The 27,442-nt window shown below is 33.5% G+C and overlaps 1 protein-coding gene across 6 annotated transcripts; it reads right to left on the bottom strand.

Moving 5' to 3' along the window:
* Positions 1-5,334: 5,334 nt before the first annotated feature.
* LOC105344094 (solute carrier family 45 member 3) lies at positions 5,335-15,672 on the bottom strand. Of its 6 annotated transcripts, XM_066083545.1 has the most exons (4): positions 15,589-15,672; positions 13,551-13,605; positions 6,282-7,809; positions 5,335-6,104 (listed from the first exon to the last, which is right to left on the bottom strand). In XM_066083545.1, exons 2-4 carry the CDS (start codon positions 13,574-13,576, stop codon positions 5,838-5,840), a joined length of 1,821 nt encoding a protein of 606 aa, XP_065939617.1. In that variant the 5' UTR covers positions 13,577-13,605; positions 15,589-15,672; the 3' UTR covers positions 5,335-5,837. The 6 variants fall into 6 exon arrangements, with proteins under 6 accessions (XP_065939617.1, XP_011450024.3, XP_011450025.3 ...); XM_011451722.4 differs by lacking the exons at positions 13,551-13,605; positions 15,589-15,672 and adding an exon at positions 12,127-12,289; XM_011451723.4 differs by lacking the exons at positions 13,551-13,605; positions 15,589-15,672 and adding an exon at positions 10,332-10,484.
* Between the last annotated feature and the right edge of the window lie 11,770 nt (positions 15,673-27,442).

Here is a 27,442-nt window from a genome sequence, read left to right as displayed (position 1 = left end):
CTTGTTGCCGTTTGAAGATCGCGTTGCAGGCTCCTTGCTGTAACAGCACGTGTTCTATTTTTTGTTTAGCTTGAAAAGTTTGTTACATCAAGCCTTTGCTACAGCCACACAATGCTGTAGTGATGTACTCTGAGTACTTTGAACAGTACTTGAGCCACTTGTCGAGTCGTTTGTCCAGCTGTAATCATTCATGTTGATCTGTTAACTGAGAGATGACCGTCGATCCATGTTTTTAAGGTAGTCTATCCATAATTATCATATTTCATATCTAATAGATTGCAAGTTTGATTACTAAAATCTTAGTGTGGTTTTAAGGGGTTTATTTAATAATAAACATTCATCTTTAAAATTTTTAAAATTTAGAATTTTCACAAATTTATCCCATCTTGAAGTCAACATTGAAGTCTATGGGAAAAATGTATCTTTAAATATATCTTAAAAGTAAAAATATTTTTCTCACAAATCTCTTGGTAAAAAGTTGCAGAAGCTTTTTTTCTTTGAAAATGCTGAAAAAATTAATTATTTACCATAAAAATTTTTGATAATTGATTTTTTAAATTTTTTTCAAGGAGCAGACAACTCTTTAAAAAAGTTCCAAGCGCAAAAAGTTCATTTAATCGACTGCATACATATTCCCGAATTTCGTTTACATCGGCCTCATAATAACTTTAAAATAGATATTCAAAATTATAGTTATATCAACCAACATTATTAAATTAACCTCAGTTATGGATGGACTACCTTAAAAAGTTGTGACTATTATTTGAATTTTTGCATTCAAATCAGACCATACATGCCGTTTTAATTTGTGTACTGCACTGATAGGTTTATATAAAAATATCTTGCTTTAAACCTTTACTAAAAATCAGTGTGCATTCCTGTTCTGCGTGTTAAAATTACTCTTCTTTCTGTGTAGATTCAAGGCTTAATAACTGACTGTTAAATTAAAATATAACGCCATGCTTTTGCAGTTAACCCATTTTAAGATCAAAAGAAACGCAAATTAAAGTGGTTTTAAAATATTGATTTCATGTATTTATTGTTGTATATAAACATACTTCTAGTATTTTATTTAAAGGACAACTGAATATTCATTGTGGTGCTTACCCTATTTAGTAGTATAGAAAAATGCATGTTGACTTACAAAAACGATTGGTTTTTTAGACGGGGTCACGTGACCCCGTCTATTAGAAGTCTCAAACCGGAAGGCACGCACAGAACACATGAATTGAGTCTACGTGTAAGAAAATAGTGCAGAAAGTTTTCATGCATTTCAGTAAATATATCTTATAAAAACACGCATTAAATCTTTTTAAGTTCTCTATGTGTAAATAAATTTCTGTAAAGAAAATACACAAATAGTTTAATTGATCAAAATATTCTTGCTCGGATTTAATATTTCTAGCGATTTGTGGAATGAGTTACGTAACTGAATGCACAACGCCGTTGACGATTAAGTTGAGCTCATTAAAGGTTGAATCGAAAGTAAAGTTCCCAAATGCAGTGTGCCATTTTTTAAAAATTGTGAATTACTTTAACAACCTATCCCCTGAATACTACTAAACTTCATGCGCGAGCCGGAGTTAAAATCTGGACGGGTTATACACAGATGTTTTACATATTTTAAAATAGGCGTTTCATTGGCTTTCAGTCTACTTGCGGTATGACTGCTATTCATCTCTAAAGGAATTTTGTACATAAAAAATTAAAACAAGTCTGAATTTGCCTTCTCGTTCATTGACTCTTTACTTAATTCAACTGAATTTAAATTTTGAACAATGCTTTGTATGAATCTATATAGATTATACATTTTTGGCGACCAATACATCAAACAATATATACAATCTTATCGTTTAAAGAACCAAGTTAAATGATAATGTTCATATCGTCCGGCTTAGTTGGAATATATATGTAATTTTTTTTAATGTTATAAGACATAAGTTTACACTTTTTTCCCTATACTTTATAACGGACAATTTCAGTCACATTCATGATTTAAAACTAGAGGTACCGTGAGCAAGCTCACAATTGATACCCCCCGCTAAGAAAAAATCTTAACTCATGTATTTTTTTCTATGATAGAAAATATTGGATGAATCTATTTCACCGTCCATTTGCTATAAATAACAACTGCTCTATTTTTTTAAACTGTTAATGCTAATATGAGTACACAGACCAATTTCTATTCTTTGAATTCCATTTTAGTTTAAGTTAACTGTTAATGCATAAAGGCATTTGCATCCTTATGTTATATTAACAAACATGACTCGAATCAAACAAAATTCCACATGTCAAGCAGCCATTTAATATAAACATTTTGAATTATTTGTATACCGAGCCCGATTTTTTTAAAACCATGACCTTGAACTTTTTTAATTGACCTTAGGTCAAGGTCATGACACACCCTCAGGTTATTTAAGCAATCTTGATGTGAATTAAGAACTTCCAATATTTGTCCATTAGAAAGATACGGACTGGACATGAATTTTGCACTTTTCTGCCAGTGACAATGGCCTTGCCCAAATGACCTTGAGTCAAGGTCACGACACACTCTTAGGTCATAAGCTATCTTTGTGTGAACTGAGAACTTCCAACGTTTCTCCATAAGAAAGATATGGACCGGACACGAAATTTGCACTTTTCCTGCCAGTGACCTTGACCTTGCCCAAATGACCTTGGATCAAGGTAATGACAAACTCTTAGGTCATAAGCAAACTTTGTGTGAAGTAAGAACTTATAATGTTTTTCCATTAAAAAGATATAGAACGGACACGAATTTTGCACTTTTACTGCAAGTGACCTTGACCTTGCCCAAATGACCTTGGGTCAAGGTCATGACACACCCTTAGGTCTTAAGCAATCTTTGTGTGAAGTAAGAACTTCCAATGTTTCTTCATAAGAAATATATGGACCGGACACGAATTTTGCCCTTTTTCTGTCAGTGACCTTGAACTTGCCCAAATGACCTTGGTTTAAGGTCATGACACACCCTTAGGTCATTAGCAATCTTTGTGTGAAGTAAGAAATTCCAATGTTTCTCCAAAAGAAAGATATGGACTGGACACGTATTGAACAGACAGACGGACGGACGGACGGACGGACAAGGTGGTTCCTATATACCCCCCAAACTTCGTTTGCGGGGGGTATAAAAAATTCTTCATCAATATTTAAATGTCTATCATCAGAAACTCGGTTGATCTTTTTCCAATCGGTAAATATCTCACTCCAATATAACACATATGAATTCAGAGATAATGCATGGTTTTTATGTTTTAAATTTTTAATTTACCGTGTGGTAATACATGTAAATAGAAACAGTATTTATCTCAATTTTAAGAAGATAAAAACTCATGATCATAGTTTATATCGTAGTTTTAAAATCTGAATTACAAATAGACGAGAGTGTATTGAAAGGACACAGATCCCTGTAATGACAATGTCCTACAACATTTGTTAATTTTTCTGTTAAAAGCGTCAACTTTGCATATATTAGAAATTTTAAAATCAAATAATTCTGAATTTATAGCTAAAATTAACAATTTACAATCACCATACAATAAACATTGCTTTATCAATTGTCAATAAAACATATTACCGCCGTGTGAATATGTTTCTTAGGCATGGCATCTTCTCTCCTTCGTTAGCACTAAGTGACGGCTTAGGACATTCTACTTATTTTTTTCTAACCAGTCCTTTATTTGACTTATCTCTGTACATCTTTCAGTTAATGTCTCTATCATCCGACGTGATTCATTAACTTTCGGTCTCCATTTTCAAGTTTTATCGTTTTGACTGAATTCAGAGTATGATTTTTAATGAAATGAGCGTTTGTATTGTAATTCTTGGGATGATGTACAAGTTAAGAGAAAAAAGTATTAAGTAGTAACTGATTTATTTTAACCTAATAATTTTACATGAATTACTGCAAAGAATCGTGTCAGAGAAGTCGGTCTAAAATAATCAAAATGGCAACCGTGACGGACCTTGTTACTGTTTTAGTACTTGGAATAATCTTATTGTAAAAAGAAATATTTCTAATGTCAGGTGCCTGTGTTTGTTATCGGTATACAAATGTAAACTTTGTTCGGTAATTCAGCAGTTTGAGAGTTTTAGAGTTTTCATAAACCTTGTATAACGGATACCATCCGACTTGTGGATTTTCGATCTTAAAATTAAATAAATCTAATGATTTAAATTTTCTACCTTGATATAGTCGTTTTAATTTTCCCGGTCAGTTGTAGTTTAAAAAAAAATTCCTTGGGGTCTTATTTCAAATAAAATACCGTTGTATTAATTTTCTTAAATTATGAAGGACAGTCCCGGCCGGGATTTAGTAAAACTTTGACAAAGTATCAGGCAATTGCAAAAGGCAGAATTTTAACATAGATTCATAGTCGAGGTAAACGTGGACAGTTTCAAGACCCCGGCCGTCTTTCAGTACTTTGATTTTTAAATGCAATAACTTTCTTTGTATTTCAGAAATGTTGTTTACTTCAGGACGTCATTTTCGACAGAATTCTTGACCCGTTTTAATAAACAATAAATGTTTTCTTTGGTGATTCGTGCAAGTGAATGTAAAAATTATCCAGTGAATATAAATCCATTACTTATCTGATTGCTTAGGAGGTCTAATTTCAGAAAATTAATTCAATTAAAAAATAAAAACCATGAAACAAAAGTCTTCCAAACATCATCTTTTTTAATTCAGTATTCTTAACAATTTGACAAACATTTTTCTTAACATAGATTGGCTTCTGTATAAGTAAAAAGCCTTTATATCAACAAGCAAGTCAACATATCAACCTTTATAGGCAATACTTCAACCATTTAGATACATGCAAGTTACAACTACACAAACAGATTTAGATATTCATTGTTCATTTAACAACTGACACATTTACTTGTCGTAATACTTAAAAACCAAGCCTCCGAAGAATTGTTCTCGGACAACCATCCGAGATTCGAGTAGATTTTGCTTTGACATCAGGAGTCTCTATCACCGTAAGAGGTAGATACACATGCATGTATTTGCATGCAATTAAATGATAATTTATACATGTATCTTTCAAATTATCAAATAAATACTGCATTTGACGCCATATATGCATATATATATATATCAAAAAATAAAAATACAACTACAAAGTAGAAATGAATAAATTTATCACTTTTACATAGTTAAGAGAGTTTTGTGAACTGTATGAATAAGTACTTTGATAAGGACTGGGAACAACAGCATTATCCAACCTCAGTACCTCACGTCTGTTACACATTGATTGGCCATCGTTTATTGCATCAATATCAGTTAAGTAAAATAAGCAACAACTATAAAGCACCATCTTTCTACTTTTTCCACAGTGTCCACCATAAAGCGGATATACACAGGTAAATAAGAAATTAATACATTTTTGACAACTTTATATTATTCACGCTAATAAGCCTGCTAATTGGGAAATTTCACAAGTATTTCTAATTCAAGATTTCGTCAATATTGCGGAACAACCTATTCGTTGGTAGGTTTACTAAAATAAGCCGTTTTTTCGTCAGCACTCCAACATTATTCAAAACAGAAAGTAAATTATGTAAAGTTACAAAACAGAAAGTAAATCATATAAAGCTGAGAGATAATTACAATTAAAAAGTAATACATGATGTGCATTAAACATGGAATCACGTTATGTATCATATAAATTTCAAAACATGTAGGTGTATTAAATTAAATAAGTAAATCCGAGAACGTTAAAGCACCGAATACACAACAAGAGTATAATTTGAAGAGTATTGATACACGGGTAAAGCACCTGGTATTAAGTAAAGGACAAACCCTCGGTAACATTTCATATATTAATAACAGAATTGCCCACTTTTGTTAAGCCAATCATTTCCTCACGTGACGTAATGATACTCTGAATGAAAATACAACTTAACATTCCCATAACCCCTGCCGTGATCATGTAAGATAGTACAGTTCCAGTCAAGTGAACAATGTATCCCATAATTCCTGAGAGGACAACTTGTGACAGAAAGTAAGCAGAGTCTAGCGTTGCGATGTCTGTTCCAATGCCCCGGAAGTTGTTCTTGCCATTCTCAGTCCGGAAGTAAATCTACAATAAAGCAAATATAATCGGTTTTACTACATTATAATTTGATTAAAGTCATGAGTCGTCTCTAGAATGATAAGACAATAAGTCGGCTAGAAAATATTAACAAACAATTTCATCCCCTCCGACCAAAAAAAAATATATATATCTAAAAATTTAAACTATAGCTTTCACGCTTACCTCTTTTTCTGAGTGATATTTTGTGACAATGATGAAAGGGATTGTCGTAAGAGTGGCATATCCGAACCCAGTCAGCGCTGCCATTGTGTTCACAAAGTAGATGTTCCGGAATAAAACCATGCCTCCCATTGACAAGGTGAAGGTCATCATCCCCGCAGCGTACGTCCGCCGGATCCCGTAACGCTCCACCAAGTTTTCCACAAAGAATGCATACAGAGCGGAAGTGATGCAATGAAAGAGAAGACCCCATGAACCCATTCGAACACCCTCGTCATATCGAGCTCGCAGGTAGGAGTTTTCCTCCGCGTTGGGATTTCCTTCATACACAGCTTGCCCCACAAAGTCTGTGAAGAACAGATTAAAGCCCATTACTGCAGTCCAGCTGCAGAAGTTAGCCACAGCCAGTTTACGGAGCACGTATGGGACGTCCAACAGCAGCTTCACTGATTCCGGAAGTTTGTCTTGTATCGCAGCAAAGACTAGTCTTCCATAGAATTGCACGTATGAAAATATTCTGAAACGCTTTAAGATGAAAACAAAAGGCATGCACAACAACATAATAGGACGGAATTTCTTTTTGTGACGTCGAGATCGGGAACGAGGTTTTCGTAAAACGTTTGGCAAAGAGGCTTCGTCCGAGTCACTAGATTCATAGCCCGACTCCATCGCGGGACCAGTGAACACAACCGTGGCGGGGGTGACCTCCACAGGCTTTATATCCGGGGCCTGGGAATTTTTAGAAACAATATGTGGTTCCTCGTTTGCTACAGCTACAGTCACAAACAACAAAAACATAAACAGGAAGACTAACATAGAGAACACGGTTCTTTCTTGTCCGCCAATCAGCGTTCCGATCGCCGTGGTGTTCCAGTCCAGGGCCGTGATAAGGTACCCAAGAAATCCTCCCAACGAGACCATCTGAGAATATACCATGAACACTCGCTCTTGTTGGTTAGTATCCTTGGATGCGTCACTTAGTAACGCTTCACATGGCGTGAGACATGCCTGACTAGTAAAATCAAGCAGGACGACCCCTATCGTCAGAATCAGCAGCGCCCCAGTTTTACTCATGCTTCCCGGCCCAAATAGAGACAAACTAATCCAGTCACTGTACGGGATCGTTATCAAGGCGAACATAAGAATTGATGAGATTCCTACAATAAATGGCCGCCTCCGTCCCCAAGAACTGAAACAGTTATCACTGGCGCGACCTATTATCGGAACAAAGATGAAACCCAAAAGGGGCCCCATTCCTAAAATTATACTCATATTTTCCTCTGTGTATCCAGCCTTTAGCAGCATTGGAGGTATGTATGTAAAACCAGCGCATGCGCAGATCTCTACACCGCAGACCACTGCATTCAGCAGAATTATCTGGGTCAACGACAAAGACTTTCCGGGAGTCATGGTGACAGGAGTCGACCGAGGTTCCGGGTCGTCGTGGTAGATCACTTCCTGCAGGAATTGTTCATGGTCCTTCTCGTCGTCGTCCGTCACTTCCGGTAGGGCGCTGTACTGGACAGAGGACCTGAAACGGAACCAAATTTTTTTTTAAATAGATTGAAAAGTCACATTACATCGGATACATGGGTATCCGACGTTACAGTATTGTCTAATGACTGACTGCACAAATTTAATGTCGGGTCTGCAAATTCAAAAAGTAGAGGCGAAGTTGGCATGCTACAAATTTTCTGAGACAGTCATGAACAAATCTTATAAATGTTTTATTTTGTTTCGAATCATTATCTTTTCTTATAAAATAATAAATTAGAAATCCAATATAACAATGTCATTAATGATCGCCATCTACAGAAAAACAGGCATCACTATTTGACAAGTTTCAGTCAATGATAGAGCGGCAGCAGAGACCGAATCAAAACCTTTTTTTTCAATTTAAAAAACACTAGCCTTATCTACATAAGTGATTCATAAGGTAAAGAAAATACCTGTTTACTTTAATCATTGTGCTGATTAAAGATCATTATTCGCAATCAAGGATAGACAGATATAATATGAACAAATTTACAGAAAACAGAGTCAGAAGTAGTTGTCATTTGATAGAGGCGATATAAAAATTAACAACCCATTAATATACAAATACAAATATTTGCCATAAGTTATCTGGCAATATTTATAGCTATAATACACACCGATTGAAAACTACTAGGTTATTCTCGGTAGGGTCACAGTGGACGAAGCATTCTTGTCCATGGGCATGACAAGACATATTAATCCACTATTATATCGGAAAAATCCCGACACTCAGTTCCTAAGCTTTCTGTCGCCATTTTGTGTGCTATGTTACCGTCTGTTTTGTGATGGTTTATCTGTTTATAAATACTGTGAACTGTTTTATATTCATAACCCTTCATAGCACCCCCAATAATTCTCATTATAATACCAAAAAAATAATACTTAATTTGCAAAACGTGCTTCCTGACAAAGTTGACACAAAGATAGGTCTAAAAATAGAGAACAGGTACGATTAATGCACCGTATGAGAGAGACAAAGTGACATTAGACAACTGTGTTTTTCAATAACAATTTTGAAATTAAAAAAAATAATATGTTAGAAATTTTAGCAATAAATGTGTAAAACAAGTCAATGAGTTTTCTACCGATGGTAAACTTAAAACTATTTTCATTGTGCCATGAGAGAGAGAGAGAGAGAGAGAGAGAGAGAGAGAGAGAGAGAGAGAGAGAAAGAGAGAGAGAGAGAGAGTTTCCAAGGTTTAAACTTGGAGTTTTCAAGCTCAGTGACAATTAGCGTAAACTGCAATTCATAGACCAAGTACTTGTAACCAGACCAAAATGATAGAACCAATATCAGTTATTCATTTCATCCGAAAATAAAATTGTGGATGCTAAATACCTGTACTTCAGGGCAATGTCATTGAAGTCCATCACTGATACAGACCCGGGCTCCGGGGGGTGAGGGAACGAGGGACCGACCGGGACGAGGGGAGAGCTGAGAGTGACGACACAGACTAACTATTGTCTGTCGGGACAGTAACAGGAATTCTGAATTAATATCGGGGGCCCCTCACGGGGTTACACTAATTAATTACACGCTCGGGTTCTCACTTGATTGGCATTCTCGTGTAAATTTTGAAAAAAGGTATATTTTCTTAAATTATAGCACTGCAAAGCGCTAATTTAAATTTCATTTTTAGATTATGTCTGCATAACTGATGTAAGTTTTAAAATGCAGTAGTCTTCAATACAGATCTAAATTACGAAGAAAATACAGACTTATATTTGACCAGTTTATGAAGGCATCAATAACCATAAACATCTACAATAACATGTACAGTCATCAACGATTGCTTTGTCCTTAACATTTGTTTCTTTCTTTCTGTAATGATACTTTGTTTGTTAGAATGTGGTAGCTCTCTCTCTCTCTCTCTCTCTCTCTCTCTCTCATCTTTTGCAATTCAAGTTCTCTGGTACTCATTCATTCTTTTATGGTATATAAGGTAGATAAAGATTCAAGTCTAGTGACAACTATCAACATTTCATGGCTATATTATATTTTGCAGTGTAAATTTAAAGTTCACCATGATTCCATCACAGGGTTTATCATACCTGTATGTCGACCATCGATTTGTCCATAAACTTACATGTTTACTTACATCAGTGAGTGATCTCGTTCTCTCATTCAACACAAGGAACACCATACTTGGTCAAATGACTGTGTATTATACATACAAGTTCTTTTCTCTACTGTCACCCCCAGTAAATACAACCATCTGTTCACAGGGGATCTAACATCATCTGTTCACGGGGGATCTAACACCATCCCCCTTTAAATCAATCACAAGTCAACATTTAACTTCTTGCATTCAAAGATGACAACATCTTGAGTCATTGATTAATTCCCAAACATTTGTTTTAATAACAACCACATTATACAAAAATATGTAAACACAAGCAATTCAAAAATAATAAAGATGGAAGCAAATAAAATTATTTTTTCACCTGAATAATTAATGCAGTGTACAGATAAATTTCACACAATGGATTAGTCCTGATTTAATCCTTAATCCTTACCTGGGAATAGGTACAGTGTTCTATCCCTTCTTCTGGTGAAACGTTTGATTGATGGTATGATTTGACCTGACTGCCCCCTACAGTCTACTGTGTAATACTAATGTACTTCATCAAGTGTAGGACCTTTAGCCAAGTACCACTGAATCACATGGGGATACTTCATCATAGTATTTTAAAAGTTATTATAGGTTGCAGTGACATTGACATCATGGTACAGAACTCTTCCTACCCCCCCCCCCCCCCCCCAATCACCAGAGCTGACCAAAGAACAGAACCGTGTGAGTCTCACTAAGTAAGAAAATAAGGCCCTCTCTTTTCATCTTTTCAGATTTGTTTTCTCTCTAATCACATATCTACATGTATCCATCTTAAATAAGAAGCACGGGATTAAGTGTTGGTATGTTAACATAGAAATAGAACCAAGTACATGTAGAAAACCGGGATTGATTTATTACATTAAGATGATGAAGATGTGGTAACAGCTCATACTGCTGCTATCTGATCATCACCGCTCCAGAGAAGTTGTCATCGATCATCTGTATCTGGTGATATCACATTACAATATAATATGACCATGAAAAAAATAGATATTATCAAAAAGTTTCATCTGAATCTATCTGTGTTTAATAACAGAATCCATAATCTCACTTTATGCAACAGTTTGGGCCGCACTGTCTACAGTTGTCAAATCTTAATCAATTCCAAGAATTTAAGAATCATTTCTTTTCTTATGCAGCTGTCACACAATATATGACATGGACATATTGCATGAATTTTATTATGAAAAGTATGCCAAATATGCTAAGTGGCCACGAATGCAGCAGAGATATTTTTTAAATTTAAGACCACTGACATATTCTGGTACATCAATAACTTGTTTAAAAATTATGGGAACCAATACTCTACATTTGTCTAGGTACACTGTACGAAGTAAAAATTACCTTAGTTTTACATATTCAATACTACATTGTAACAACATTCTGGGTCTCAATTACTTCATTTGCATAATATGTTACACTTTGCCCTAATAAATGAGGGACTTAGTCATCAGTACAAAGTACTGCAAAAATGGAATGTGTAGAAAAAATCAGTTTATCACAGCTATTGCCAAGAATATCAGAAAGTCATTGTGATTACAAGTTGGTCTAAAGCATGTACTGAAGGAATCAAGTTATTGATAAGTCAAGTATTAACAACTGGTCATATATTCCTTATGTGCATTTATAGATTAACATTACATGTATCTATCTGTTCGTAAAGTAGCTTCATTTTAATTAATTAAAATTAAACTTTAGTGTGTGCCAGCCCATTTGATAATTTTTTATACTTTCGAGTCGTTTATAAATAATGTTGCACTATGTGTGAAAACGCTGTATAAAAATATGGTTTTTCAAAAACTACTTATCTAGCAGTTTTACATTGTATAAGTCAATATTTTTTTTTATATTAACTCAGATTATATGGGATAAAGTTCAAGTATTTGATCCTCTTCCTGAAACACATTTATAACTATTACTTTATACCGGTATAAAACATCATAAAATCTATTAAATAGTACCATTTAATGTAATTTACAGTATACATGTACATGTATAACCATGCAAACAGAAAATTTAATTCTTAAAACTGATTTCAAATCGTAAAATATATTTCTTTACCAAGGTTTCAAAAATGTTTATTAAAATATTTCAAGTATCTTGGATTTTTGTAGTGCCTTAGATTGTTGGAATATCTTAGATTGTTAATTAAACCCTAATCAACATCTCCTAGAAAGGTACAAACATCAATAACCCACCTGAACATGGCAGCAGGGAGTGTGACAAGATTTGGCGGGTTCCAGGCTGATGCTCTCTACCTTCATTCACCTCAACAGACCATGTTTATCACTAAGTGAAGACACACATGCAACCGTTTAAACAAATGACAAATCCCGAACTGTTAACTCATCACAACACAGATCAATGCTAACACATCAGCCAGTGGGCTGTGACGGCCCTGCTGTATCAGTACCCCTGCTGTATCAGAACTCCCACTGTATCAGGACCCCTCTCAATCAGACATTTTCCCTGTCCCAGTCACAAATCAAAAGTCTAGCAGCTCCACCCTCAGATTTGCATGTCACGGTTATTCAGACAAAAATTTTCTTTCGTACAAAATTTCATTTAAATTGGAGACATTTAGTGTATTATGTAGACCATAAAGCACAGTCTGCCTCAGGGCTATACAACCTTATCATAAGCTGGACACTAGTATCCCTCTTCATCTTGGACATAAAACAGCAAAAAACACACCCAGGTATTCTGTGGTTCTTTGTTAGTCAGTGAAACTTCTTGTACAAAGTAAAATAGAGGTGTTTATATAAGGTGTTACCACTTTTAACCGAACAGCTGCAAACCAGATAAAAATCATTAGTTCAGAAGAGAGAAGAGAAATTTAATTTTTAAAGGAAACCGTCTTTAAATCTCTCCGTTAAAAGTACACATATCTGTAATGACTATTTATCATAACATTAAATATTATTTGTTGATTTGCTCAAAATGATGTTTGAAAATCAAAACAATTCAGTGTTTCAGGAGGTGGGGAATGGGTTTAACGGGGGGGGGGGGGGGGGGGGGGGGGGGGGAGAGAGAAGGGGATTCTTTTAATTTCCTGAAAAGATCGAATCAGGGGTTGGATATATCTACTGCAGTAATCAAAGTCAGTCAGTGTAAAGAACAGGTAATAAGAATAGTAGACTACATGTTATAAACTAATCAATTAAAATTAGTATGGTACAGGTAATAAACTATTAACTCAAAATTTCCATCAGTAGCAGAAAATTAATTAGTTTCAACTTGGTATACAAAGCCTGTGTTTTTAGCACTCCTTTTATTTGTGTGGTTGGAAAATCAAGTTCCTATTGGTTGTAAACAATTTAATCTACCTGTTTTTATTAAAACTTTTAATTGCACGCTATTAAATCTACAACACAAATTAAACGCAAAACTTAATCTTAAATTTCAGTCGGGTTTTCAAGGTAAATGGCATGTATTTCAGGGGTTCGAAGAGACCTGCAGGGGTTCGAAGAGACCTGAAGTGGTTTATAATTCTAAACTCTGAATGACAAGTGTTATGTAATAAAAAACGCATCATTGACACTGATGGTTATCAAGGTGACAGGATGATTTTACCCTCTACTGAAGTATACATGTTTTACGACAATCAAAGTCTCTTTCTCACCTCAGGCAATCTTCATCACCGGCCATCCATCCTCCTCCTCTTGCCTAGATCAATCCTACAAAGAATTGTAAACAATTTAAATCCACAATGTATAAAAAACAATGTTAGTTACATGTATACATTGCAAAAAACAGTACATGGAAATGACCATATTCTAAAGAACAAGCATTCTGAGAGTATTGCATAAGCAATATACGTCCCCTACCAGTTTGTGGAAATTGTGAAAACAATGCACTGTTATGCAGAATATCGAACCCGAACATAAAAAAATTGGTATATAAAAAATTAATTTTCTTGAAAATATATCAACCAGACGCCACAAAAGTGTAAACTTGATCTGTAGTTTGACATTTTGAAGCTGTTCAGCAAATTTCATATTATTCCTCAAACGCATAAAGAAAAAAAATGTGGAAAACTGAAGTGGGACAGACAGACGGACGGACAGATGGACAGACAGACGGACGGACTGACGGACGCAGGTGAAAACCGGTAGGGAACTAATAAAAAGGAACAAAGAAGGCAGCATTCAAATTTAATCTCCGACTTGAATCTCTTGAAATATTTCAATGCTGAATGAGAGACCAATATATTATAAGCATGATAAGCTCTTGATCATCTCATATCCTCTAATTTTCATCTTTTTTTAAAATTTGTAGTTTTAACTACATTGTATATTTTATTTAACATACTTCAGAAATGCATTTTTTGATCAACTAACATTCGAGTATTAGTCATAGAGTTATATAAACCAAGCAACGGAGCGCACAATTCTTTTTCATGTAAACAGAGCTTGTGGCCTGTTTTTGTTTACAATGGATCAATAAACCGGTAAAAGTTCTTTTTTAGGCTGATTTCTCTTTCTTCTAATTAATTCTAAGCATAAATAAATAGTTCCTAGCGCTTATCACATTCATTTAGGTCTAAAACTGGAATTTTTAATTCAACTTTCAAATCGTAAACAAAAGCTTTGCAATTGTATGAAAGGCATTTTTGTAATTTTGAAGGGCATTTCTGTGTTTTTAGTGGGCATTTTGATAAATTTTTATAAATCACCAACATTTCTGCATTTCTGTAAATCTATGTTTAATACAAAATACAAAAAAAAAAAAATGGAAAGGGGAGTGAAACGCTCTCCTTATCTGCTTTATTACATGTACAACTTGTCAGATACCTCATTAGACTAACCATTTATTTATAAAATTCACTATATATTTTAATGAGAGATTCATTACAGGGAATATAGGATTTTTGAGATGCTGTCAAAAAATTATTTTGACAAATGTAAAGCTGGGGGTACATATGTATGTATGTGACTATATTTAATCTTATACATGTACTTTCAGCAGAGCAGTAAAAACATGTATCTGAAATGACTCACCCTTTTAACTACATCAATAAAGATTTATAGATGGTTATGTATTTCAGTTAACTGAACCATGCAGCCTCATTATTTATGACTAGACCCATCAATATCACTGCATACTAGGTTTTTTCAGTTTGATACTTGGTTTATAGCCTATTCAATTAGTAGCGGATAATATCAAGATGGAAGACTTGGAATGAACTTAATGTTATGTGTATGTTAATTTTGTTAAATTTCCACTTGATCTGTGACGAATTTATCTGCAGATATATAGCTGTCTGGTTAAAAAATTCGGATAGACAAACCTGTTTTGTCTATCCGAATTTTTTAACCAGACAGCTATATATCTGCAGATAAATTCGTCACAGATCAAATTTTTTTTTTAGGTCTGCAGCTAGGACAAATTTTACAACACTTAACTTCAAATAAACTCTCTATGTTTCTGAAAGGTTCACATAAATTCTTTTCAATATAAAGATTTAATTCAAATTTACAGCCTGCTGTGCATTATTTAGGCTACGTTACATTGTGCAAAATTCAACCGAGAAAATTCGGTAAGAATTGAAAAAAAAACCACAGTAGAATCACAAGAGTTCTTCTTAAATAAGTAATACAATTGTTGTCTGATATATTTATATATTTGTAACAAACAGACTGGTTTCATTTGGAACAAACCTCTCGCCCTGGTGACGCAGTAGAAAACACCCCGAACTCCCCTCTGTTCGTGGCCACTGGCTTTGTTTTGTTTACGTTTCAAGATAAGGATAAGGTAAAGTAAGGGACAAACAAAAACCGGGCCGGGTTTATCTTCCAACATCTTTCGTTATTTAAAATGTGCATTGATAATAAACTACATTTCAAATCAGTGAACATATGGTGTGGGTTTTTTTTACATGGGTTAGGTTGTCACATTGTATAGGTTTTTTCTGTGTATTGTGGTAAATAAATTCTTCCTGAAGACAAAAATGTATAGTATACCCCATAATAACGCTTAATATATGTCATTATAATGAATTTTTTAAAGAACTGGGTACATTAAGCATAACATATCGGCCCTGTCGAAATGTGAAAAATCAAACACATGATATATTTAATATGTTCGCCGGAATAATTCATGTAGGACACCCCCTGTATGAAAATAACTTCCGTTTGCTAAAATTCACGTGCGTTTGGTAAATGTAAACTCCGAAACCGGACAACGTTTACGGATTTTGTAAAATATATAGGTTTTTGTAATGTTTGATCTGATATTTCTACAAGGCCGCATTCGAGTACATACACAAAAATTTCAGAATAGCACAATATTAGACTGCTTATCAACATAAAAACGGAAAAAACTATGTACAAGACAGCGGCCACTTTCGTTTTTATTATTTTCTATTTTCAAGATGAACAAAAAAATGGATATTTTCATTGGTCAGCTAAGACATAAGATGAGTTTCTTTATTATGACAATGCCTAAACAAATACTTAAATGTAAAAATCGACATATGTTGACAATTGACTTAAATTAAAGAAAAATAAAACGGTTCAATGGAGAAACTGGAGTATTTTAATTTATTTATTAGTCCTTACACACAGTGTATTTGAATTACCCACAATTACATAGTAGAGTGAATTACAGATAAAATGGTCATTGTAATTGTTGTGTAGTAAAAACAAATATACAATATTGATTTCATGATGGATATAAGAAGAAATATCATTTTAAAAAACCTCAACATTTCTTATAATTTGCTATTTAATGAATATGAAGTTATCTGTGTGCCGTTGTACTCTACATAAATGACGTAACAAGTGTAAACAAATGACGTCATAAAGTAGCTGAGAGAGAGAGAGAGAGAGACGTTTTAAAAAAAAATCAAAACAGTTTTATTATCGAATCAAAAGTCAGATTCAAGACTCGGTATTTGTGTAGGTCTATAAACATTGTATTTGGTACAAAGTTATATTAAATATATAAGTAAATCAGACACTGAACGTTTGCCGATCCTGTTGAGGTAATTAAATTAAACTTTAAAACTATTTTCACAAGAAAAAATAATAGTGATCATTTTCCTATGTGCAAGTATTTAAAGCGCCCAGTATATTTACTAGTACATGGATGTCATAAGTCCATGTAACGAGACTGTCTAGGGGTTAATCGCGTATATTATATAATATTTACATTTTTCAGTGCCTCTACCTGTGAATACTGTGATTTTGTACTATACAGTCCAGTAAAGTCAAAGGATGTATTGTTGGGGCGCAAGCGGGGTTTGGCTTATCTACATTCAAATTTTTAATCATACAATTCCTGAAAATTATATAAATATAATTTAAAGGAAACCATTCTTTGAATATTATAAGGTGATAATTACGGTCGAGTCGTGATTAAATCTATCATAAAGCCCTTCGGGGTTTATTAAATTTGATCACCCGACCAAAAGTATCACCACATAATATTCAAAGTACTTAAAAAACAACAAATCCTGGTATGGTACTATAGACCCGGGCGCGCCTAACCCGGACGGGTGATAATCAAAACGGAAAAAACTCCATACGACAAGTAAACACAAATATGGGAAGTATGGATAAAGCATGGACACATATAGATAAATAAATACACATAATTAAATACACACAAAACCTCCAAACCAGTTTTTGAAACTTGGCTGAAGAAAGTATTACAAGGTAAAATTCAATTCTACAGTACTATAAAAAAATACATTTTGCGTAAGAATGTAGGGATTAAACACTAATGATAGGTCTAGCTGTGTTTAGTTTTTTAAATGACAACTTTCATTCTAGAAAATACATTAAATAACTTTTTACATCGTTCATGGATGTCTTATTAATACTTGCGTTAATTATTTCATGATAGATCTAAACTATCTATTACAGTAGACTGTATGTAATAATTGGTGTTGGATTATCATTATTAACAAACAATAACAGTTCAGATTAATACATTGTCAAATATATATTCATGTCGCTGGAATATTTACTGGAGGAATTTCATCGCCGAACAGGCGTGTGTCCCGATTTTTAATCAATTGATCGATTTCATTCATATTTCTTCTAAAACATTCAATCTAAAGTATAATATATACCAGACTTTGACCCGTGCGTGCACGGGTTGAACTTTGCATATGATATCGGACATTTACCATATAGATACATCGACACACCATGTTGTTGACATTTACATAACCCAGCTTTAAGCCTAAAAGTATGCTATTTATTTCACTACACTCTGCTTAGATAATCTAACTGTGTTTCGAGACAGGCCTTCACCACACTTAAAAGCTTATCTTCCCAGATATCCGTAATGTAGCAAAAAATTGCAGAATCGCTCTGAAACGATTTTGGAGAAAATTAATGAAGCTGCATTACTTTCTTATAATTTAATCTAAAAATTTCATTCGAATTCAACACTTCTTCATCAACGTTTTTTACTCCCTTTAACATTTACAATTTATTTATTGACATTCGGAACTCTCGGGATTTTTGCGCAAGATTGTAAAAAGTTTAAATGATTTCCGGATTTTTGTTAGGAATTTTCGTTGATTATTTAAAATAAGCGAAGCTTGATTGGGAAAAAAAAAAACAAGTCGGTAATCTTCAGGTACAAATGATGTTTGAAATATATAAAACAAAACACGGTACTCCTCTGATTTCTCGGTATTAAAGCCCTAAAATTCGAGTCTGTTATCGGGATCAAGAGAATACAGCTTTTTGCAGCTTTATAAATATATGAAAAACAAAAACCTTACTTTCCTATGGTTGGAAATGACAAAAAGGCCTTTGATTTTCCATCTTTATATAACAAATACAATTTAACTGCTGTATCTTTTAAGCTTACATGCAATTATTTGATACATGTACATTTCAAAATCATTTGAAAAAATGAAATAAATTAATTTCAAATAATAGACACATACATGCTCAAGCTATAGATCGAAGAAAAAGACTGAATTTTCTACTTAAATCTGCAAGTTCCGTTTATGAATTTATGAACAACAGCGAAAATTAAAATTCATGTCATTAGATACGGCTGGCCTTGAGTTATTTTGTTAAGTCGAGCAAGCTTTTTGAAAACCTATTATTTGTACAGCTCTCACTTCTGTCAACACTGGAGAAATAATATGTCACATGCTCAAAACAAGGATGGCAAGCACATGGTATTGCTGTTTTCATTTTCCTGTCTTATCATCTTAAAGAGAGGACAAGAAACGGCAAAGACATTGTGGGCAAGTTTTTAAGATTATAGGAGTTGACACTGCCGCTGATTTCTATTAAACCACCAATGAATCGGGAGCGGTCAAAAATTGCTCTCTTAACTATGTAATCATGCAGATTTTAATTTTTACCTCGGCTAAAAAGTTATTACAGTAACTTTGTAAGAGAGATGTTCGCATGCATTAAACATTTAAATTGATTTGTTTATTATCATGCTTTTAGATGAAAAAATAAACTACATTGATTTCAAATACATTTTGCCCATCGTCTCAGTTTGTATATTATTCTTTTTGTACATTGGGCGTTGACAGAGATGCAAGCGAAAGTTGCGTAACACAGCCTCTGGTGAGAGAATGCAAACTATTATGATGATGATGTATAAATTTATATAACATGAAACATAATTAATTTCTTAAAGCAAAAGGCAAATAAATAATGTATAAAATATGTCTTTATTTACATTACATACCAGCACACCCTTTCTGTAATTATTATTTGAGGAACGTTATCAATACATTTCATGACGTCATGACGTTATTGGTTAACTGAATAGCTATAAACAATGCTATGTTTAGATAACTATTATATGGAAACCGTACAAGATATTTTAAAAAATTAAACTGATTTGAAACCGGCTAATTTTCCAAATATTTCACTTAAAATTTCATTTATTTTGAAAACAGGGCCAATTTTGCTGTTTACCGTACCCAGTTCTTCATATAACACATTTTAATACATGGATAATATGTATATTATGATGTTTGATAATCTTGTAAAAATTTGTTATCTTGAAAACAAAATGGACTTGATTAGCATCATTTATAAATGTTTACAATTTCCAGTGTCTTTGTGCGTTGTAACACTACATAACGAATCGATTAATTTTGTAATGTGTAGTCCAGTACATTTCACCAATGACTATTTGAATTTTCGATCGTACATTTGCTGTATATTATAAAATATAAGTAATAAGGAACGATTCTTTGAATATTATGAGGGGATCAAATAAGGTTGGGGTGATCAAATCAAATAAAGCCCTACGTTCATAAAGCCCTCAATTTGGACTTTATATGATTTGTTCAAACCAACCGGTATTTGATCCCCTCATAATATCCTAAGAATGATTCCTTTCTACCTAGGCATAAATCGTTTTTGAAAACGTTCTGTACATGTCACAGGGGTGAAGCCCGTTTTAACATTAATTTCAATGTAGACCTATTTATGGTTACATTGAAATTAATGTTAAAACGGGCTTGGCCCCTGTGGTACATGTTCATATAACTTCAATTTCTAATTTTACTGTTAATATCCTTCAATTATTTACTAAAAAGTGAGGTGCAAACTTCACTGTTATTCACTTTTTTGCCAGTATATAGACACGTCCATTACAAAAAAAAAAATTTCCAGCGAGAAAAAGTTGGGGGGGGGGGGGCTGCATCCCCCTCTCTCACCCCGATGCAACGTGCCTGTTTCTTATATTTATATATAATATTCATATTCAAAGAATTCATGAATCATTCTTTGAATATTATAAGGTGACTTCAACTTCTAATTTTAAGTCAGGGTGATCAAATCAAATAAAGCCCTCTATCATAAACCTCCTCGGGCTATTTTGATTTGATCACCTCATAATTCTCAAAGAATGATTCATTATTCATTAAATAAAGCATTATAAGCTTATTTCACCGATGATAAAGAATACAGTCACTGTGAGTATCTTAAGTAATACCTTATTTATAATATAGAGCCATCTCACGTGTTCATCAGTTTCGTATATATACGTTAATACTGGTTTTAAAGCTATAATCATGATAATGATAATTAAAGGCAGTATTAACTTTCTTTATAAATTCTTTTGTTCGGTTTTAAATAAAGATACATAAAATATCCTAGTGCCAATCCATAAACAAGGTTCCCAACGAACGCGTATTACAGTTAACATGGAAACTATCTTTCCTTAATGTCAGGGATGATTGCGAAGTCAGTAAGTACATTCTCTATCCACTCCATTGTTAATCTAAGTTTTAAAGAACCCACCAGTAAAGTTTCATCCCATGTGAAATGAACATATGAACAATGTCCACGATGTTAAATGTTCGCGGGGAAAATACAATTATTAACATAGTGAAGTTAAAAACAACGCAACGTATTCCACTTTGTTAAGGCCCTTTCACAATTGCCACACGAGGAGAAACGACAAAATATTTGTGCGACCGAAAAATTTAGATTTGGATCGTAAACTGTTGCTGAAATAATCGCTTAAGAAAATGTATTCGTACGAACTTCGCACGATCTAAAGCGTCCGTTGTGCGACGCAAACATATCTTGCGTCTATATATGCGACTGTTGTACAATGAAAGCGATTGTTGTAAGATAATGCGATATGATCGCACTAGTGATCTGATGATCGGACGATTGAACGCATGCAATAATGCGATGCATCGTGAAACGTATGCGAGAGCTCGTGCGAAACTAAAATTTTCCGATCGCAATGTGTTGTAAAGTGCTCACGTGCAAATTACTAAAGGCCTTTATAGTTGCAGGTCTGTAGCTCCCGATCTAAAAAAAAAAATGTAGATGTCTCGTACTTTTTTTTTACCGGTATGGAAGATGAAAAACCCAGAAACTTTAATAAACAATTATCATACCAAATAAATAAATAAATACTCAAAGCATCCACCCCATCCAAACCATCGAGTAATATAATAGATGACATGAAAATGGAAAGCGGCAGTTCGAAAGCATTAATTGTTGAAATTCACTTTTTAATGAAGTGAGCAATGCAAGTCTACTGATTTATTTCAGCAATAAAAATGAGTAACGATATTTTTAGAAAGGACAAAGAATTCCAGCCCTACACGTTCTCTGCCGATCCGTAACGAAGCCATATAATACCGATGTATTCACTGAACCAAAAAAAAAAAATGATTTACCGAATTTTGTTAATCCATATAGTAATTGGTATATCGAATCAAAATATTTTTGTACCCAAATGGTTCTCTATATATAATTATTCAGCCGAAATTCAAGATCTCTGAGTTATGACTGCGGTTGATAGATATATCGACAGATATATATCTTTAGTGAACAATTTATGCAACATACATGTACCTGCAAATTGTCTGGTAAGCACATAATGAGATTTAAATCGAAGATGTTTGCACTACTCCTGTATACTAGCATTCTATTACGTAAACAGAACAACAATGCACTGCAAATTTTGTAATCGACTTTTATTTTGAAAGAATTTTTAGTTTGATAATTCACTGAAAAATAAATGTTTTTTATCACTATTTTATGATAAGTTTTCAAATATCCCAATTTTCATACATCTAAAGAGCAACAGAGTAGATAATTAGACAACCGAAGAAACATTATTAAAACTGTTACTCTTTTTGATTTATAAATGCTGATAATCAAGATTACTTTTATATTAAAAAATAGTTTATTTTTATGGACCACACTAATTTTGCCACAAACCACTTCCTTTTTAAAGTGATTAAACAAAGAGAATTAAATGTGTATTTAAAAATTTGTGCATGAAATTCAAACTAATGAAATAATTACTTGTAGATTCACACTTGAAAAGTGGATATTCAAGTCTAATGTTTACTAGGCTGTTTATAATTTAAACACTTTACGCACAAGATGAGTGAAAATATTATTTTGGCAGTGCTCATGCTGTTACTTCGTACATGTATAAAATTAACAATTTTCAAAAAACTTGTACCCATATTCTCTTGTCTTTTTAAAACATCTTGACAATTTGAATATGTCCATGATTTTATGCTCATGTCTCTTTTACTGTTATCAGACTTTTACAAATGCAAAATACTGTCAAGTTCTAAATTTATTTATTCTAATATATCTATTTCAAAATACCGTCCTGTTATTCTTGTTCTTCTTATAAAAAATACAATGGTAGAGGGTGCTCACAAGATTTGAATGTTTTATGAATTTACCAAGCAATATATTACGTATCAAAAGGATGCATTAATCAGTATTCGATCATTCTTGTAACTTATATTCTAAATTCTTGTGATGTACAAGTATATATATTTAATAGTATTGTGATACATTTTTAAAATAAGAACAATGCCTTTACGACAGCTTCTGACATCAAACATAATCATGAAATGCGACTTATCGACGTCAGCATGCGATATGATTCTGTAGATATTCGATTTATTTAATATCAAATTGTGATTAAATCAACTACTTTATGTCAGCATACGAGTAATAGGTAAACATGGAAGATATCTATTTTAACATACAAGGTCGTTATGTTAATATCCATATTTAAAATTGTAACTATATACCTTGGCCCATTTTTCCAAGGAAAAAACCTCTGCCACAACGCCGAAATGTTCAATTCAGGCACGTAGCATCAGGGGGACCGGGGGGGGGGGGGGTGGGGGGGTGGGGGCTGCCCCCCCCCCCCCACTTTTTCTCGCAGTAAGTAATTTTTTTAAATTACCACATAAAAAATTGAATTATCATAGAGTTGGACCCCCCCCCCCCCACTTTTTTGGGACTATTTTTTGCTTGTCAAGATTTTTTGGATGAGTCTGCCCCCCCCCCCCCTTTCAAAAACGATGCTACGTGCCTGCAATTCATCTAGACTGGTGAATTGTACCTTGTACCTCACAGACCCACATTCATATTGTTTTATTGGCAAACGAATGCAAAAGCAGCATTTCAAGTTTAAATTAATCGACAATTACAATTATTGTTTGGTTACAAACGTTACACAAAGGTTACCGATAGACACGTCACTAGTGACAGGTAATATTGTGAATTGTTTATAACATTGGCAAATGATGGTATATAGAAAGACAAATGTACCTAAAATAGCCGTTATTTAGAAATAATTGATATTTTAGTTAAAAATCAAAGGCTATCATTGTTGACAATACGTAACCGTACAATCGATTTCAAACAGATGGTAAAATTTCTCTTCTGGATGAAAAGTTTTACGCCTTTCATTGAACAATAGCATTGCATTGCATCGCCCAACGATCCCGAAGAAAGCAAAAACGATTGACTGTGTTCACCCACTGTAACGTACAATGAAGTGGGTGACCACCATACCCTCTCACGTACAACCACTACTGATCACATGGATCGTACTCGGATCGCATCGGTGAGATGCGAATGCGCTTACCACAGCGCTACCCGGACATTATATCTTTTCCCATAAGTCATTTTTGAATTAATGTGTAATTGCGCTTTCTTAATTTGTTGCTGATGAATGGATATGTCTCATTCAATTTGATCAAATTAAGAAAAAACTGATTCCCTTTAAAATAATGAAAAATCTTGGCAAAAGTAAAATTCAAAGTCGTACATTTTATTTTTAGACAATGCAGTTTGGGCAAAGCAAATATTTTACATTTGAGTAAAAGAGGTGATTAACGTAAAACTTGCAATTTTAAAACAAGCTTTTGTAGCCATTACGAGAGAGAGAGAGAGAGAGAGAGAGAGAGAGAGAGATGGAGAGAGAGAGAGAGAGAGAGAGAGAATTTTGAAATGAAATATAACTCGAATCAACGGATACTTCTTATAAACATTTTGAAGGAATACTGAATAAAACAAAATTCCTATAATATATATTAAGTAACTACCTGTTAGTTTATTGAAATTAAATGTCTAGACTAAGTGTCTTACATGATACACACACGTCTTTTTTTTTTTAATTTTTAATCAACCAGAAAAGTAATAACAGAAAATATCGAAGTCTTAATCTTTTCTTCAAGGGGAGATCATCTCGATCGGTCACGTGGATGACGGGATTTTGGGTGCAATTAGGACATTGAGACGTAAATCGAATTTTGTATTGAGTTTGTGTATTGAACACGTTCCGGTGGGTGAACACAGTCAATCGTTTTCTTCGGGATCGGTGGGCGTTATCTTTTGCAATGCTATTGTTCAATGACAGGCGTAAAACTTTTCATCCAGAAGAGAAATTTTACCACCTGATTGAAATCGATTGTAATATTGAAATATATGTGATAAATAACAGTCTAATTACCAATCAACAAATGTTTTTAATATCAGTGTTTGGGCAACACACGTAGATACGTAATGAATTGATACATGGATACCCCCGACACTGTTCACTTCACAGGCTAACCCTGAACCCCTGTACATCTATGGCGGCGTCAGGTTAATATATATATTCAGCATTGAATGTCAATTCTGGAAAAACCAGAATTAACATTACGCGGGCAAGGAAAGTAAGTACTAAAATAAGAAATGACACCACGGGCAACGATAAACATGATTAAAGAATCACAGGATAATAGAGTCCTGTTGGCGTTCTATACACTCCAAGGGTGGAACGATGTGACCCCGTTAATTGTTAACGTCAGGGAAATGGGATTGGGGACCATTCTTATTCGCCCTTAGAACTATTGCAGTTTAAATGTTCCTTTATGTTGCTTTGCATTATACATGGACATATTTGAAATGTATGGAATTTTATGATCGACTTTAGAAATTATACGTTTTTTATTCAATAGTTTAAACCCCTTCTCATACCTAATTTTTGATAATACATGGATCTAGTTTCATACGATTTCACCTCATAATTAAATATTGATTAGCCGTTCGTTCAAAGCAAATCAAAATTTAATGAGTGCCTCCGCTGCTCTAGAAATTGGCGCAGAGATTTTTGCACGTGTTCACTCAGCATACCAAATTATTGGTTATCAATGATAAAATCTTTATAAAACATTATAACAGCGTTTATTTAGCAAGAGTGTTGGCGTTAGAAAAGCTTCATTTAATGAACACCGTCAAGTTTACACCTTAAGGGCATTGAAACAATCATTACAGTAAATCTATTCTATGTTGCACGTTTACCTAAGATACCAAGCCATCTTAGGTAAAACAATATATTTATTGATTGAATGATTTAATGTCGTAACATATCTTCGAGAATATTTCAACCAAATAATTGCCTCACAATGCATGTTCTTTGTTAAAATACTTTCCAACCCCGGCACTCGTAACTTTGGGGAATTGTACAAAGTGTCATGGTCTGGGTCTGAATAGTCGGACACGAATAAAGAGAATCAATGAGAAATATTACACCATGCTCACGCTCAGTGAAAACATGCTCAAAATTTTATCAACCTTATCCATAATTACTTTCCCTTAATTCTAAAACGATTCCAGTCTTTAAATTTTAAAGGACCATGGTTTTTTGACAAATATCAAATATAAATTCAGACGAAGTTTGTTTTATATATTATTCATTCAATCCGTTATCGAATGACAGAGGACTATATATATATATATATATATATATATATATATATATAATTATATATATATATATATATATATATATATATATATATATATATATATATATATATATATATATATATATATATATTTATATGAAATAATATGAATTTTAATACAAGAACATAAAAAAGGACCAAAACTAAAACTTTACATCAATATGCTGTAAATTAACCAACTTTTATTCGCGTGCGAGAAATTTTTGCGAGGCTCATGAGAGCCTCATCGTCGCGAATATTTCCCGCCGTGAACCAGTCTTAATCGTATGGTTGTTATAATAAAATACGGGTCTGGATAAGGCTTGGTCGCGAACATTATAGTCGTCGCAAACCAGTTTATTGGAAGGAAATCGCGAAATAAGGTCGCCGCGAATAAATGTTGGTTTACAGTACATTTGTATATAAAGCTTAATATATATTATGGATTTCAATTTGGTGTAAATGCCCCCAGTTTAGAAATAGTACATCAGTTGACCACTATTTTTGCAATTTGTTCTCAAAATTACTTATCATAAAACAGTTTATTTTCATGAAACGTGGAACACTTTCTTGTATATGAGTATTTTATTTGTATCGAAAAATGTACCAATCCATCGCTCATTCCCTTCAGAAAAATATTTTTTGTTAATGTTTCCGATTCATATGATTTTTAATAAAAAAAATTCAATTAGATTGGAGATTCAATTGCAGAAGTATCGATATTTCTGACGGCATATAAATGCTGTGCAGAAATAATTCGGAAGAAACTGCTCGTAATGTTAGGCATGTTTTGTTGCTTTTTCTCAATGTGGGTTTATATTATTTTTAGCGATTGCAAATACACAGACAATGATGCAATCTGATACTTGGAATACCGATCCATGAATAAAAGAAGGATAGAATTCCAATTTAAATGGTGAATTTTAAATAGTTTCAAAATGCTTAATAGTTCTAAAGACATAATAATAATTCAAGAAGGATTTTGGCGATGTCGAAATGTTATGACATGCATTGACACG

Source organism: Magallana gigas, chromosome 5 (genome assembly GCF_963853765.1).
Source record: "Magallana gigas chromosome 5, xbMagGiga1.1, whole genome shotgun sequence".
Classification (NCBI taxonomy): Eukaryota; Metazoa; Mollusca; class Bivalvia; order Ostreida; family Ostreidae; genus Magallana; species Magallana gigas.
This window is presented reverse-complemented; position numbering and strand designations above follow the sequence as displayed.